The 17290-nt window shown below is 35.7% G+C and overlaps 2 protein-coding genes across 2 annotated transcripts in view; one reads left to right on the forward strand and one right to left on the reverse strand.

Annotated features, from left to right (window-relative positions):
• The window catches only part of CBG06862, a gene marked incomplete at both ends in the record, with an annotated part of 4185 nt that extends 1551 nt beyond the window's left edge, over window positions 1-2634 (forward strand). Inside the window, 3 exons of the mRNA XM_002642406.1 lie at window positions 872-1075; window positions 1128-2137; window positions 2562-2634. Of these exons, the coding sequence (XP_002642452.1) occupies window positions 872-1075; window positions 1128-2137; window positions 2562-2634 (1287 nt within the window). The remainder of the gene's footprint in view (window positions 1-871; window positions 1076-1127; window positions 2138-2561) is intronic.
• Window positions 2635-3010: 376 nt separating this feature from the next.
• On the reverse strand, window positions 3011-15145 carry CBG06860 (the record flags this gene model as incomplete). The annotated part of the gene is made up of 12 exons (XM_045244343.1): window positions 3011-3199; window positions 4344-4464; window positions 4664-4749; window positions 4799-4935; window positions 6230-6389; window positions 6609-6750; window positions 7017-7108; window positions 7733-7821; window positions 7869-8015; window positions 8063-8184; window positions 13707-13832; window positions 14970-15145. 12 exons carry the CDS (start codon window positions 15143-15145, stop codon window positions 3011-3013), a joined length of 1587 nt encoding a protein of 528 aa, XP_045093327.1.
• Between the last annotated feature and the right edge of the window lie 2145 nt (window positions 15146-17290).

Here is a 17290-nt window from a genome sequence, read left to right on the forward strand (position 1 = left end):
TCAAAGTGGACGATCCGGGTGTCGTTCTATTAGAGGTTTTACGGTAATCCAATGTTTTCAATAAAATCAAATCTTATTTGTTTTCTTAGGTCATAAAGCAAAAATCATCGTTTTCAGCTGTCAGAAAAGCTGATCAATTTACTTTTCAACTTTAAAATTCAGTAGAATTGATGGCCCTACTAATTATCTTTCTGTGAAGAAGATTTGAAGTTCCAATTTTTCTTTCAAGCATTTGGTTTCAAATAGGCTGAAAAGAAAAATTAGTAAAAAAAAAGGCAGAAAAATAAGCACTTTTTCCAGTTTGAGCTAGGAAATGAGCTTACCTTTTAAGAAAAATTAATGATTTTCTATTTTTTTTTTCTTCTTGATCTCATACTAGTTTCCAGAAGTAGAGTAAAGACAATTTTTTTCAGAAGCAAAACATTTTCTGCTCGGAAAAAACCTATCATAAAATTAGTTTTTGTCTGATTTGTCCAATGGATCTCCTTGCTTGAGCTAGCACAATGGGTACTTCTTGAAAGCCTCTAAATATTATGAACCGTGTTTCCCCTAATAGAAGCCCACCTGAACCATCAACTTTCAGATCAATTATCTCGATTCCTGTTGTAGATGTAAAAATTTGGTTAACTGATAAATTATTGATTATATTATGAACAATGTTTCATCAGTTGACAACATTTTGATATCTTTCACAGGAATCGAGATAATTGAGCTCAAATTTGACGGTTTGGGTGGGCTTCTAGTAGAGAGAATACGGTAGTCGGAATTAGACTATAAAAATTAGCTGAATGTTCATCTATCCTAGCCTGTCTCACCCCATCTGTCAATCAACAGTCTAGGACAATATAAAAACCTTTTCCTTAATTTCCAGAATGACGTCCTCGTGGAAGAAGACGATGATGATGACGTGGCAGCGGTTGTAGAGAGTGACAAGGAAGAGTTGGACTACGATGAAGAGGAAGAGGACGAAGATCAGAAAAGAGAACGGACTAGCCGATATACTTCAGAACGAAACGGAGGGAATCGAGTGAATTCAGATGATAGTGATGAGCAAAAGAAGGAGAATAAGGAGAAGGTAGGAAATTTCAAAAATTTTGAGATCCTGAAAATATTATAATAATTTTCAGAGCAAAAAGCCAGCGATTCCATCACTTTTCGACAAAACGATCACGAATAATCCATTGAAAAGTGGCGATCAACCGATTGGAGTCGTTCTTAGAATTGAAGGAGAACCCGAGCGAATCTTCTATCCACCACCATCGTTTATGGCCAATATGGTACAACAACCCATAGTCCCACGTCTTCCAAATGGAATACCTCTTGTTGGAGTGCCTGCGAACCACGGACGTGCTGGATTTGGAACCGGATATCAACAACAAGGAAGAATGTCTGGAGGAGGTGGAATGGTAGGAGCCTCCAGTAATCCAGGTCAATGGGAAAATGATGTGGTGCAGTTCTTGAATCAGTCATCCTCACGTGGAAGAGCTACCAAGAAAAGAAGAAGTTCCTCGTACTCAAGTGCTTCCAGTTATTCAAGTGGTAGCAGATCGAGATCCAGAAGCTCGTCGAGAGATAGAAGACGTGATGAGAAAAGAAGGAGAAGAAATCATCGAGAAGTCAGCAGAAGAGACTATGGAAGAAGAGAGGATAGAAGGGATGATAGAAGACGTCACGATGATCGTAGAACGAAGGATAGAGATTCTTACAGGGATACCAAAGATTCAAGAGACTCGGAAAGAGAATCCAGACGCAGAAAGGAGCAATCCAGAGCATCTACAATGGAATCTGCTAAAGCTTTGGGGCTTTCCAGTGATTACATCAATCAAATGAATGAGCAGAAAAGGAAAAGAGAAGAAATTGTAAGAAAGAAAGAGGAAAGAAGACATGGTCCATCTTCTGATAAAAAAGAGAATTCCACTACTGGTCCACCTTCATCAGCCCCAAAGGAAAAACCAAAGGCATATTTGGCAGTGAATGTTAGTGGAGTTCAACAGCTTCCAACTGCTGTAAAGAAGATTGAAGCGGTGGCCGTTGAGATGGGACCAATTAAAAAGTGCTGGAGATCTGCTGACGATGTTGTGTCGATCATTTTCAATGCGCACGATAAGGCCAAGGATTTTATGATCAAATATAATGGGTGAGTGAATTTTTTATTTGAAAATTGCGGTTTTCGAAGTTTGAGATTCGTTGATAAATTTGAAAATTAAGTAATAAAACCTTAAAATCTACGAGAAAGGAAAAAAGTTAAATTAACTGAAGTTTTAAAGATCAAAAACCATTTTCTACCTGAGAATTAGCATTAAGAAAACTGAAATTATCATTTTAGGTCCAATAATCCACAAGTTCATACCCCAAACTAGCTTCGTTAGTTTCAGAAAATACTATTTTTTTACCCATAGTTGTGATTTGAATACCGAAATATTAGAATACCGTAAAACGTGTATTAGAAGGGCCTCTTTAATAGAAGTGACCCTCTAATAGAAGAGCACCTATAATAGAAGGGCCCTCTGGAGGTACCATCACCATGTCACGTCACACACCACTAATCAATTTTTTTGCAGAAAAGTGCTGTCTGGTCTCCGAATAATCGTCTCTCTGGAAAAGAAGTTCCTCAATTTGAACGAAATTAATTGAGCTGTCCAAAATGATGATCCAGAGATTAATGATAATTAAATATCTGTACCCCATCCTTCCCTCCCCTGTTATCTCTCTCTCTCATTTCAATGCTTAATTATTCATTCAATTTCCACATTTTTAAATATAAACAAATCGGTTTTATTTTGTCCTTTCTCATTTTACTGTTTTTTTTCTGTACAAACACAATAAATCAATGCACAATGATCTTTTTTTTGATTTTGGTTGGGATGGGAATTCTGGAATTGGTCAAGGCGAACACAAGCTTAGGAGGGAAAAGTACACAAATAAATAGACAAAGAAATAAAGCAGTTTTTGTGGTGAGGAATGGAAATTGTTGGGGGAAAATAAGAATTTGTGGCTGGAATTATTTAGTTTACAATTGAACATGTTCAGTGGGGACTTGTGGCGATTGAATAATTAATCTTCCGCTTTCTTGGATACTCATCCGTTGGCGACATTCCGTGTGAAGTGTTGCTTTCTCTTGATATGTTGAACGCCATTTCGTGAAGCATTCACGGACGGTTTTATTCGAATAACACACGATTAGCGAGACGAAGAGTCCCTGAAAATTTGGGGTAATTTGTTGGCCTAGAAATTGAGATTCTGAGAAGTTAGGCCATTGGTTTTTATTCCAGTTATTCAAAATGTTTCGGAAATACATCTTTTTCCTGGACGTTTTTTTAAATAGCTTGCGCTTTTTTCGGTGGAATGCAGGCACCGCAGAGCAGCTAATTCAGCAGTTTTTAAAAAGCGTTCGCGTCGAGAGTAACGTTACCAACGATAAGTTACTGCAGCGTTACAGTATGTTTGCGTTCGAGCGCATTTACACGAGATCCCGAAAAGAACACCTTGCGGAAAATGAGAAAAACATTGACAACTTGCACAAACTTTGGACAAGTTGACCGATAATGAAACGCAAAGATGCTTTTGTGTTGCGTCGTTGTGATTTAATGAAGACAAAGAACGAAATTTTAAAAATAAGTGACACAGTTTTGAGCATATTGCCGGGTTTTCGACCTGCCCCCAACTTATGAACCAATGATTTCTGGAGAACTTGCTAAAATTTCCACAAAACACCGGTCAAGTAGTTTCGATGTGACTGTGTCAACTTTGAATCCGGACCGACGCAAACGTGAGAATGGAGAGGTTTATAAAGGCGACACTTTCCAAGCTACCGACATTTTACTGATAAAAAAACTTGATAGTTTTTTTGCGGAATGAGAGAGAGAGAGAAAAAAAGAGCCACAGAAACAAAGTTTTCAAATGTTTTCAGCAGGAAAACGCCGGCTGCTTACATTTAGACAGTGTCCGGTCCAGAGTTTAACAAGCTATCATTGCAAACGAGAACACCCCATCATCGCCAACTTGACTGATATTTATTGTTGGAGTAGTTACAGTAGTCTAACAAGTTTACAGAGTGCCGTAAACAAATGTTCTCCAAACAATCAACTTTGAGCTCGCAGAGCTCATTTTCTTAAAATGGTGTCAACAATTATCAACTGATAAAATGTTTATCATTGATTGTTTCACCAATATTTTGCTAGTTGAACACTTTTTGATATCTTTTACAGGAAATTAGATGAATGGGCTCAGAGTTCAAGTTAAGTGTGTTATTCTATTAGAATGTTTACGGTAATTCTTCAAAATTGGATTCCGAAAAAAAAATGTCCAGGTACGGTTCAAAAAGTCTAAAAAGGACCTCTTACCTGTAATCCATTAAGTGATTGGTCCGCCACCTGATAATACGTATTTGGAAAACGATAAATTGTCAATAGTTGTTGAACTCCAAACACTGGAATCAACATTACTGCTCCACGGACGGCTTTTCTGAAATTATTTCCGGTTTCGTAATCCTTAATTTATATTTTCCATATTTCAATCCCCAAACACATTTTGAACTTTTTTTACTATGACGTCGAGTCTTGCCCTTTTCGTCTTTGGGTAACTTGACCTATCTCACTGACTCTCACACTTTTTTCTCAGGTTCAAAAAATATTTTCTTTAGGATTCTCCAAAATTATCTCACGTGTATTGCATTCTCTCGAGATGCGGATCACAGCGGATTTTGTTCACAAGAATGATGACGACGACAGCCAGAAGAAGAAGATTGACCTAGAAAAGTTTAGAATTGTCTAGAGTTCGGAAGAAGCAAAAAAGATACCCCCATGGCGAGGAGAGACGGCGCGAAAATCATCCATTCGACCCAGGCGTTTGAGGAATTCTCGATCCAGCACATTCCAGTGTCATCATTCATACCGCGGACAATGAAATAGATCATTGTAATCACTCCGGGAACACCTGGAAACATTTTAAATTTGATTTTATGGTTATTGTCGGATTAAAAAAAGTGACACCTGAGAATTTGAAAACTTTCGCTTTTTTTGATTTACGAAAAAGTGCGGCAAAAACGTAATATTTGAGACTTTCGGCTCGTCCGAGCTCCTTTCGCTTTCAAGTTCAATTTTTGCTGAGAAATGAATTCTAGAGATGCTAGCAATCATTTTCATACTAAAAATCTAAACTTTGTCCAGAAAATTCCATTAAATTCACAGAAATAAGTTTCGTTTACTACTGTAGTGATTTTTAGGCGAGGCCTCGTAAATCGACAGGGAAGTCGCCCGCGAAGTTTTTTCAGGTCCCAGTTTGTTTAATTCGACAATACCGTACCCCTTCTAATACAGAAAAGCTCACCCAAACCGTCTTACAATTATCTCGTTTCCTGTAAAAGATATCAAAAAGTGGTCTACTGGCGAAATGTTAACCATAATATCAAAAATATTTTGTCATCTAATAACTTTTCACTATCTTCAACAAGAACCGAGATAATTGAGCTTGAAGTGTACGTATAGGAGTGGGAGCATTTACGGTAAACTCAATAACTTTGACACACTTCATCTCGGTTCCTTTAAGAGATATCAAAAAGTGATCAAATGACAAAATATTATTGAAATTATGATAAACGTTTTGTTAGTTGACGACTTTTAGGTATCTTTTAAAGAAACGACGGTAAATTGGGTCAAATAGAGAGATGGGGGCCCTTCTATGCTCTTTGGGAGTTTTAGAGGAAACCATTTTATTGAATGAAATTAAACTTGGGCATAAAATTTTCGGAAAATACGGAAACAAACACTTTAATTTTTTGATTAACAAATTTTGTGTGCAAATTAATCTAGAACCATAAAGTGCCGATATTACAAAACTTTGCAATTACCGTATTTGCTCTAATAGAAGCACAATTTATATGTTGAGCTCAACTATCTCGATTACTGTAAAAGATATCAAAAATTGTCAACTGTAAAAATATTGGTGATATTATGCCGAGCCTTTTATCAGTTGACACATTTCCGATATCTTTTTAAGAAACTTAGATAATTGAGACCTTGGGTGGGCTATTATTAGAGCAAATGCGGTATACTGCTTTCGAAAGCCTAATCTCATTTGGACGACGTTGTAAAAAATATCATTACAATAATCAAAGCATATTTTTGTTTTTTATATTCTACTCTTGAAAATCGAAAAAGGACAAAATACAATGGACCTATAAAATAGACAATAAAGATCTGGAAATACACTTTCAAAGAAACTACCGTACCCCAACACGCGATTTTGTAGTCGTTCATAGTCTCTCCGTCGGTTGAATGTTGGGCGGTATGAAGAAGTCTGAAGAGGTAGACAGCCTCAGCAAGCATCCATGAGAAATTCGTCATTCGGAGATAACGGAGTTGGACGGAGAAGAATACACGGCAGAAGATCTGGAATTGGGTTTCTTCGGATTCTAAAATCCCGAAATTCGACTGTGTCAAGAATTTTTTTTTCATTTTGAGCCAAAAGTATTCTGTTCAAAAATAGGTGGTGTTTTAAACGAAATTTGAATAATTCACTTTTCGCGGGCGTTTTTCTTAAAAAAAAAGGAAACAAGGGACCAAAGTGATCAAAAGAAAATCCAAAAAAAGAAGAAGAATAAGACTCACATGGTTCTCAAAGACTTGACCGGACAACGGGGCGAAGCTAACAACGAAGAATGTCGTTGAGCAAAGATAGAATACCCCGTACAAGAGACATGAGATGAGCAGTTGACGGTGAAGAATGAACATGGGACTTTTGCGGATTGGTCTGGAAATTTGAGAAAAAAAATGAGCAATGAGCATTATTGGGAGATGAACACTTTGAATACGTAAGTGCGCTCTAAATATAAGGTCCCCAACACTGTCAAGTTAGAGCTCAATTATCTCGGCTCATATGCAAGATATCAAAAATGTGACAATTGATAAAATGTTTGTGAGATTATGATAAGCAATCTGTCTATTGACAATTTTCATATATCTTTGACTGGAAACGAGAAAGTGAGCCCTTCTATTACAGGGGTTTAAGGTGTTTACCTGAAGAATCCAAGAGCAACGACTGCTGGAAGTAAGAATGTTACACTGAGAGAATACGTGATTACTCCAGCGATAAGTTTAGCTTGGGCATCCTGAAAATATCCAATAAATGAGTATTACCAAAAAAAATCATAAATTCAATGTTCTTATTCAGAAAAAAAGTGGTCCAGAATTGTTTCCATTTGTCTGTAAATTTCAGAGTATACTAAAGATACAAAGATATTAATTTTTGTATTTGGCAAGTTCTCGGCTGAAGTTCATTCTGACAAGATGTGCCGTTTTCAACCAAAAAAATGCTGAAAATGCCCAAATGAGTGTTGTCCCACTTTAAAAGTTTTTATCTCGCTGGGTTGTAGTTGTACAAAAAAGATGTTGATTACGAAAATGAAGTTCTTTTATTGTTTAGTATACTCTGAAATTTTCAGACAAATCGAAAAATTCCAGACTTTATTTTGAGGACTTCAAAATTCCTTAATTTGCAATGAAAAATGTCAAAATACCGTATTTTTCAAGTTTGAGCCAATATATCTCTGCTCCTGTAAAATACATCAAAAAGTGATAAACTGACAAAATACTTATGATATTATGATACATATTTTGCCAGTTAACTACTTTTTTATATCTTTTACAGGAACCAAGATAGTTGAGCTCAAAGTCGAAAAGTAGGGGCCGTTCTATTACAGGTTTTACTGTTTATGCAATCCATACAAACTCACATCATTCCGCGTACAACCTGTGTAATCAGTATGCTCCTTATAACCGTAACCTGGTAAATCCCACCCATCAGCATTGCACTGTTTTTTGGCTGAAACTCGAATTACCGTAACCTGGAGCTTTTTGTAAATCTCTTACAATGTCCATCATAATCCGTTTTGATATTCGATCCACCATAAATATAATTCGGGCACTGTTTGCTTATCATTCCCTCATCTGCCGAATCAAAACAGTTCCATCCGTCCCACGTGGCAGGGCATGGTGATTCATCGTGACGATGGTGATCTGCGGGAGGCTCAGTTTGGGTTACTGTAACTGGGGCAAAATCTTACATTTAACAAGAGTGTTTCGGCAACAGTATCTTGCAGCTGAGCAGCAATCTTTGACGATAAGCTCGAAATGAAATGGGAGGGGAGGATCAAGGGCCAGTTGATTCAGAGGTGTTATTCGGGATCTGAAATGATGGACTAGTTTTTTTTTTGGTTTTCTAGGCCCCAGAATATTAGAATTGCGAAATTAAGAACATTTTAACATCATGGCATTTCAAAATATCAGGATCTGCTATCTTGTAGACTTCCAGTCATTTTGGGTGGCCTTAAAATAGTCAACTATGGATTTCTAGGCCATCAAATTCTTGAGTTTCTAGGCCACGACTTTCAATCCCTTCAGGTCATCTTTTTTTCAGTAAACACCTATTTTTTACTCTTGGAAAACTGCTTCAAATTTCCTTCTATTTTTCTCAAACTGCCAAAATAATGAAAATTCTAGGGTTCACTTTTTTCCATTCCTCCAATTGAAAAGGGCATACTATGCCTGATTGAATTTTTCTCTTTTTTTTTCTCAGTTAGGACCGCCGAAAAAAAGGAAAAAAGTGAGAAAAAACGAACTTTTCCCTATTTCATTCAATTTCCTCTTTTCGCACTTCTTTTTTTCCTGGAATTTCTGAATTTCTCGGCTCAGTTTTATCGGCTCAAATTTGATGATCGGAAATTTACAAAAGTGACGAAAATTGAGAAAATTGAGAAACAGAAAATGGAACAGTGGAACAATGAAGTCAATTGAATTGAAAGGGAATTTTTTGCAGAAGTTTCGAAAAAAAGATCTACCGTAAAACCTGCAATAGAAGGGCTCTCTAACTTTCGGCTTTGAGCCTATTTTTCTCGGTTCCGATGAAAGATATCAAAAAGTTATCTACTGATAAAATGTTGAAGACATTTTGATAAGTTTTTTGTTAGTAGACTACATTTTCTTATCTTTCGAAGGGACCGAGATAAACTGAATCGAAGACAGGGGACCTTACCTCGACCTGTAATAAAATTAGTCTAAACTTTGACTCAATTTTTCTCGATTTCTGTAACAGATATAAAAAATCTGTCAACTGATAAAATGCTTATCATAATGTTTTCAACATTTTACCAATTTACACATTTTTCATATCTTTGACAGTTACCGAGATAATTGAGTTCAAAGTGCACGATATTTCTGCTAGGAAAGGGAATGAAGTCAGAACTAGAGAAGTTGAATTTCCAGATCACAAAGATTCTGAAGATTCTGAAAACCATGGATTCTTCGATCCCTTGCAATATTTTTTTTTGTTCCACCATTTTCCAATTTTCAGCTCTTCGTTTAAACCAGAACATTTCAATTTTCCCATCTCCCACAAAATAAAAAACAAATCGTTCATCATCATCATCTTTGTACTAATCCCTTCTAGATGTTTTTTCTGCGAAAAAAAAATAAAACTAAAGAACAAAGGAAAAAACAATTTTCCCATCAAAAGTTGTCAATCATTCCTTAAAAAAGGACAGAAAATAATCTTGTAAAGGATTAAAGCACTAGGCTTTTTTTAAACATTTTTGAAAAAAAAAGTTCCTTGATTTTAATAATTTCAGAATTTCGAAGTTTCAAGTTTTTGAATCAAAATAGAGTGCTAAAATTTCAATTTCGAAATCTCAGACCCCCGAAATCCGAGCAAAAAACTTCCTCTGCGCTTTCCAAAATTTTCCCTAGAACTCTCGAAATTCCCATGCTCTTCTTTATTGCTCTTTTTTAACTTTTCAAGATTCTCAAAAGACAAAAAATTAATCCCTAATCTGTTCCTCCATTTTTTTCCAACTTTCCTTCGTCCCAAAAATTTTTCTCGTTGTTTTATTTCAATGTGTTTTGCTCCTGTTCCCTTCAGAATCTTCTAGGAGAGACAAAACGACGAAAAGTGTTTGAAAAATGTTGCATTTCTTTACACAAAACCTGTCAACTCATTTCTCATTTCTCCAATCCGTCACTTTTTGCTCTTTTGTCTCTGGCGCAAAGAATGAGCAATCAAGAGGAGGTTACTGTAGTTTTAAAAGTACTACAGTAAGAATTTCAGATCTACAGGTCCCTCGAATTCAATGAATTCTTTGAAAAATTAAAATCAAAAAATGTTCCAGAGATATTTCTAAACTCCCATATCTCATATATCATCATGTGTTGCTTTATGATGAGAGATTGTTAAAAAATGAGAGACGCAGAGATTCGCGGTTATGATCGGAAACAAAAAAATAGTTTTTGAGGAGGATGAGCAACTTTTCATTTCGGAACAGAGAAGAGAATATTTTTGAGAGAGATTCGTGACGCAGAGAGCTAAAGAAAAAGAGCAAAAATATTGAAATGGTATATTGAGCAAGGAGGAAACGAGTGGGGGAAGAAGAAAAAGTGCAGGATACCCGAAAATAGCATACTTGTGAAATTCCGGGCCGGCCCGGCAAAGCCCGGGCCTGAGGAAAATTTCAAGGCCCGGGCCCGGCCCGGAAGGCCCGGTAGCAAAAATTTGTCATTTTGAACCGAATTTTGAGCTCTTAATACAATTTTCTATATTTGTTTGTGCTTTTCGGATTGTTTGTCTGTTTGATCAAAAAATATTTGAAAAAACTCGAAAAAATTTTTTGTTCGAAAAAAATCACATAAGGGTCCCCCCTTATGTGTTGGAATGACAGGAAATTCGGGAAAAAGCCCGGCCCGACCCGTTACAAGTAAGGAAAATAAGAAATCACGAGAGATCTATGAATATGAGGTTTTTCAAAATTACAAAGTTTGTAAGGAAATTTAAATTCTGCATCATGAAGAAGTGTAGAACCTCCAATAGAAGGGCCCCCACACTTTCAAGCGTGAGCTCAATTATCACGGTTCTTGTGAGAGATATCAAAAGTGCGTCAACTGACAAAGACGTCTGATATCATTCTATTCATCATTCCTATAATAAATAAATGAAGTTGCGTCTCTTTGTTTCTCTCTCTGTCAGTTTGTCCGCGAATTTTGAAAAGCTGGAAAGTAAAATATTGATTCACGCGACCTTTAAAAAAAGTGAGTCGCGAAGCGACGAACAGTAAAAGAAAAAGATTAATTTCAGCTGTTTGAAGCGCCGGAGGCGCGGCAAACAGGCTGGTTCTTATAATAAATAAATGAAGTTGCGTCTTTTATTTCTCGATCTGTCGCACACGTTGAAAAATTTGAATTAAAATATAAATTGACGTGACCCTTTTAGGAAGACAGAGGAGCGAAGCGACTAACAGTAAAAGATATAGGTTATATTGCGCCAAAGGCGAACCAGCCAGCTGTTTGAAGCGCCGGAGGCGCGACAAACAGGCTGGTTATGATCAACAATTTATCAATTTACAAATTATTTTGTATCTTGCACAGGGACCGAGGAAAATTGACTCAATTTTGAAAGTTAGGGAGTCCTTCTACTAGAGGTTTGAAGGTAATTCAAGAACTCGATAGCCTGAAAATCCATGATTGAACGATTCTAATTCATAAGAATAGTATGGGAAATCAAGTACATATAACAGGTTTTCGAGATTTGCGATTCTGGGATCCTGATATTCGGATGTTCAAAAAATCCATAAAGTCAAATAGTTCTAGATTCTGATATTCTGGCATTTGGAAGGAATATTAGATTTTGAAATTCGATCCTGAAATTTTAAAATTCAGGTAAACTGTCAAATACGTTTTCTGTGAATGTGTCAATTTTGAATTTGGTTTTTTTAAACAGCAAAGACTTCCGATTTTTAAGGGATCTTGCATATTTATTATGTTCTACCGTTTTTATTAATTTTTAATATACCTTTTCCGTCCCCCAACGTATCTTTTTCCCTTTTTTCCAACTGACAGGAGAGTCTTCTGAATCCCCATGAGCTTCTCATTTTTGCTCTCCGGAACATCATTCATCTCTTTTTTTCATTCAGAACTCCTTAAATGTCATGGTCATGCAGAACTTTGTTGGGCGAGAACAAAAAAGTTTTCGCTCCTTTTTGGAAAAATGATGAAGAGACCGGAAATCTGAGGTGACAGGCACCGAGAAAAAATTGGAGAAACATTTCGAAAAAAAGAAGTTTCTGAAGAAGGAAAATGAGTCAGACGGGAAGTTCGATTGGATTGAGAATTTGAAAGTTTTGAAGGGCGCGAAACTATTTTGGAAAATATGAAATAAGTTTGACCTCTATGGTTCAAGTTTTTCTGGAATGAACAAAGATAGGATGTGGGGAGAAAACTGACTCACTATTTTGGAAGATGAAAATCAGAAAAATTAAGGTTCTAAGAATCAGGATATATGAAATTCAGATATTTCTGAAGTCGATTTTCTTCAACTGAAAAATCTGAAATTTGAACTTCAATATCCAGAAAACCAGAAACTTCCCAGAACATTTTCTTGAAAGCCAAATCTTCAGAATTTTTTCGAATTGTTTTCGAAATTGGAAATCCATAACAAAAGTATCAAAGGATTCTCATTTATAATTCTTAATTCAGAATTCTCGAATTTCTTGAAATTTTCAAATTTTACAAGTTCCATAATTAGAAATTTCTGTGATTGGCATTTTCTCATAATTGAGAATTTGTATTTCAGGAATTCGTATTCTGAAGCTGAAGGTTTTTTTTAATTTTTGAAATTTTCAGTTTACCGTAAAACCTGTAGTAGAAGGGCCCCGTAACTTTCAACTCTGAGCAGTTTACTATTAAAGGTTTTACGGTAATTCGAAGTTTCGAAAAAACCAAAAAATGTGTTCCCTCCCTGAAAAATGGTCCCCCTTTAAACTTCCTCCTATTTCACCCTTTTTCCTTTTCTATTCCCGTTTACATGGTCCCGAAATAAGAGTGAATTGCGGTGTGGTCAGTGCGTGTATGCCTATGAGTCTCGTGTAAAGTATGTTTCTCTGCGTCTCTCACATTCCCATACTCTTTCATCTCAATCATTCAAAAACGAGCAACAAAAAGAGTCCGTTTGGAACTCAAAATGTTGCGAAAAAAGAATGAGGCGAGACACAATTTTTCTATCCCTTATGCATTTTTTTGTCCTTTTTTCTATCCTCCCAAGAAAACCAAATTTTTCTTCTAAACATAGAAAATATTGGGGAATAGAAGGTAATCGTATTACATCAGTTTTTGGTCCTTCTGTAGTCCACCAAAATGTCCGCGGGGAGGATTCGAAAGAAATTGATATGTTCTTCTTTTTTTCGTCTTCTCTTTTTCAGCAGAAGGCAACATTTTTGCTCATTTGTGAAATCCGAGATGGGATGGATGGACAGGAAGTGAGGAAAAAGCGAAAAAAATAGAAGAAAATTTAAAAAACGAAATTCGAAATTATTCGATCTTTTGTGTCATCAAAGTAGAAACCCTGTTAATCCATGGACTACTGTAATCCATGGACTCTAATAACTCGCTAGGACTTTTAAGAGTGATGGTAAAATTAAATAAATTCGTTTTCCAGAGTCCACACAAAAATAAAAAGAATTTCAAAGTAGGTGAGAATCGAACTCGGGATGTTCTTTTACTAGCCAAAGCCGCTGCCGACTGCGCAAACGGAAAGGACGCGGCGAGCCAAGGAATACGCTGATAATACGAGCGATGGGTGCTTCTTTGCAAAGGAAGGGTAATGAAACAATATTTTTCAGAAGCTACTAGAAAGCCACCAGAATAGGTACAGTAATTCCCAAAACTTACGAATTCGAAGCAAATTCCGGAAGATTATAAACCACGGACGGATTCTCACAATGACAATACTTTGCGTCCGAATTCTTTGGACAAACCAGAATACCGAAACCATTGTCGCATAAAGTGGCGTTATATCTGCAAAAAAATTGGAAATTCTAGATGTTTCTATATCAACCTCTCCCTAATTGTTTCAAAATTCCTCAAAATCAGAAATTCTCAATCCGTCCGGTACAACTAGAAACAATTTCTGACCCATCAAAGGTTTAATGAAGAAAAAACATTTTATGGTCCTACTGTAGTCATACATAATCGCATTTTTATGAACAAAATACGTTATTTGTCTTCTGATGGAACTTTCATAGAATTTTAGAATCTCGATTTTTCAGAATCAAAAAATCTGAGAATCCGAGGATCTGAGAATTTCAGGATCTCGAAATTTCGAAATCTTAGAGTCGCAGAATCTCAGAATCTTAGAAGTTCTGAATTTCTGAACTTCAGAATATTAAATTCTGGGAGTCTTGAAATATAAGAATCCATGAACTTTAGAATTTAAAAACCTCAACATCTGGGATTACGGAGAATTTCGAAATTTTGGAATCTCAGAATCTCCGAATATTAGAATCTGGGCGTTTTGAAATCTTTGAATATTGGAATCTCAAAATTTTGAAAGTTCAGAACGCTATAATTCAAGAATCTCAGAAGAACATCAACATCTGAGAATCCGAGAATCTGAGAAGTCTAGAATCTAGAAACCCGAGAATCTCAAAAACGGACTTCGAATTGAATAAACGAATTCTGGAATCATTTATCGAAATTCCGAAATTCCACCTTTTGCTCAAATTCGATGTTCCCAGATTTATTAAAAATTCGTAGTTGACCTATCGTCTTTTTTTCCGAAATTCCCAAATAAAGTGACCTTCTGGTCCCGACAAAAGTGTAGTGTATGTTAATTGTCGGTGGCAAAAAAAGTGGGAAAACGAGGTGCAAAAACGGCGAGAAATTGAAAAAAATGGTGGGACGTCATCATGAATAATTGACTCGTTTTGTCTCTTTTTTCAAGGAGGAACAAGCTGAAAAATAGTTTTTTTCAACACTAAAAAAAAGGTTTCAAAAGCACAACTGTGTCCGAAATCAGCTCGAGATATAGTTCAAAAATTAATAATTTCGGGGTTATGAAAATTAAAAAAACCCCCAGTTTTTTCTTCGATAAAAATTAATTTTCAAAAAATAATTTGAAGGATCTAACCAAAAGAAAAAAAAATCAGGTCTCACCTATCTTTATAATGATCCAAAAGCATATAAATGAAATAGAAGCATGAAGCACAAGTGACTGAATCGAATGCTTCTGGTTGAAAATTTCCATAATTTGAAAATCGACACGACATTTGGAAGTCGTCGATGACGGGTGGTGGTCCCGCAGTTGTGACAGGTATCCAAGAAGAATTCATGACCCCAGAGAGACAGAAAAGGGGCGGGGCTTATTTTGAAACGTGAGCAAAAGTGGGCGGAGTCTCAGAGAGACGCAGAGATGAGAAGTGCACAGAGAAAAGGGATTTAGGAGGTCCTTTTTTTTCTGAAATAAAAAAAAAGTTAATGGAGTTTTGGGAGGGCGCGAAAAGTTGAATGATGATGTGAGAAAATAAGGAAGATTCTCTAAAAGGAAATAGAAAAAATTTAATGAGAAAATGGAGAAAGGGTTTTGAAAAAGTGAATTAAGAAGGAAATGAAAAAAGTCATCAATGGTAATGCGTTTTTTGGGGAATTCTTCGAATAAGAGGAAGGATAAGAAAATTGAACTAAAAAGAGGAAGAAGAGGGATAAGAATAAAATGACGAGATGAAGTATGACACATTTTCGCATACTGTGTATTGGAATATAGGGATAGAGACCATGAAGTCTAGGAAACTGATTTTTGAAACGCCTCACAGGCTGTATTGCTCAGATTTCAGCTTTACAACAAGTGACGCACCACGGGAGAGATTTATCGGAGATCAGAAAATAACCGTTCCAATATTAAGAATGTCTGACAAAGTCGGTTTGTGAAAGTTAGTGTCCTAGAAATCCAAATTTTGAAAGAAACTAGGTCATCCATTTCATCAAGCAAAAGCGTTTGTTGCTTGATTTTGACGCATGTTACAAACATTTGAACTGAATATCCGACTTTCGGATTCTACACCACTAACTTTAAAATAGGTTTAACTATGCTCAAAATGGACAGTTCTCAAATTTATAACCTGTGCCAAATTTAACTTGTGGCCTAGTTTTGCGAAACCTCGAATTTCTAGGTCATTGTTTTGTTTTTGTTTTTTCATAAATTTTGAAGTTTTTAAAAATAATCAAACATCTCAAGGACTTCTTCAAACCCCGAAAATAAAAGAACTATATGATAGGAGAAAAAAATTTCCAGGCCAAAATGTGTTATTTTCACAGTTGAACCTCACCTCTTTTTTTCTAATTTCAAGAATTGAGAATTTTTTTCTCAAGCGAAAAAAAAACAAAGATTTCCTTGAAATCTTTCTTGGAAATAAATCGCTGAGAACAAATTTTTCATTTTGGCGACCATGAGAAACCCCGCCTACTTTTCTGGATTAGAAAAATGGAAAAATGACTTCTCTTGGGAAGTTAAAAATAAACCCGAACAAAGTTTAATTATGGAACTTTCAAAGTCTAAATTTTAGAGTTCTTTCAACTTTCAGAATTTCAGAAATTCGAAATATCGAGACTGGAGCCCAGGATCCAAGGGTGCCTACCCTAAGAACTAGATGTACCCTTTTTCAATGTACCTTTGGATACTTGGCATGAAACTGGAAACATCAAAGTCTTTTGAACTCCGAAATTTCAAAATCTCTACTTCCTGGTCAGAAAAATTGGAAAATAAAGAAATCATTCAGAAAAAAATTATGCCTCATAAATCCATCAAAATTTTATGGTCCTACAGTAGTCATGGTTACACTTTTTGAATTTAAACAAATACGTCAGAACTCTGAAATCATAAAAATCACGAGCACATTTTTCAAAAATTACACAAAACTCCATTATCGAGCATCTGAAATCTGGAGGATTCCAAAATATCGAAAACTATCTTTTTTGGGTGTATTCAAAAACTGAATATGTTCCAGATGTCTCAAAAACAAAAAAAAAACAGTTCACAGATTTTAAAAACCACTAATCTCTTCCTCTTTTAGATCGTCTGGAAAAAATTTCAGATAAATAAATTATTCAATCAAAAAAGTTCCTAGAACTCCTCCACCAATTAATCCCTAAATCAGGAAGAACAACAGAACCAAAAAAGAAAACGGAACAATTTTTCTTTTTTTCTTCTTCTTTTATTCCGAATGGTTAAAAAATTAGAGAGCATGTGTTTTTGACTGCGGAAAGCATTTTTGTTTTATAGTACAAATTTCTAATCTAGTTGTAAGCGGGTGTTTCTTTTTTTTGCTATTTTGTTATTCAGAAATATCAAAAATTGGATATAAAAAATAGCAAAAAAAAGTTGAGCTTATAAATTTTTTAAATTATATAATATATAATTTACATTAGTCGTGTTTTGGATAGTTCAGGAAGACAAGTCAGACAGAAAATCTGGAAAAAAA

Source organism: Caenorhabditis briggsae, assembly GCF_000004555.2.
Source record: "Caenorhabditis briggsae complete genome, chrIII, whole genome shotgun sequence".
Taxonomy (NCBI): Eukaryota; Metazoa; Nematoda; class Chromadorea; order Rhabditida; family Rhabditidae; genus Caenorhabditis; species Caenorhabditis briggsae.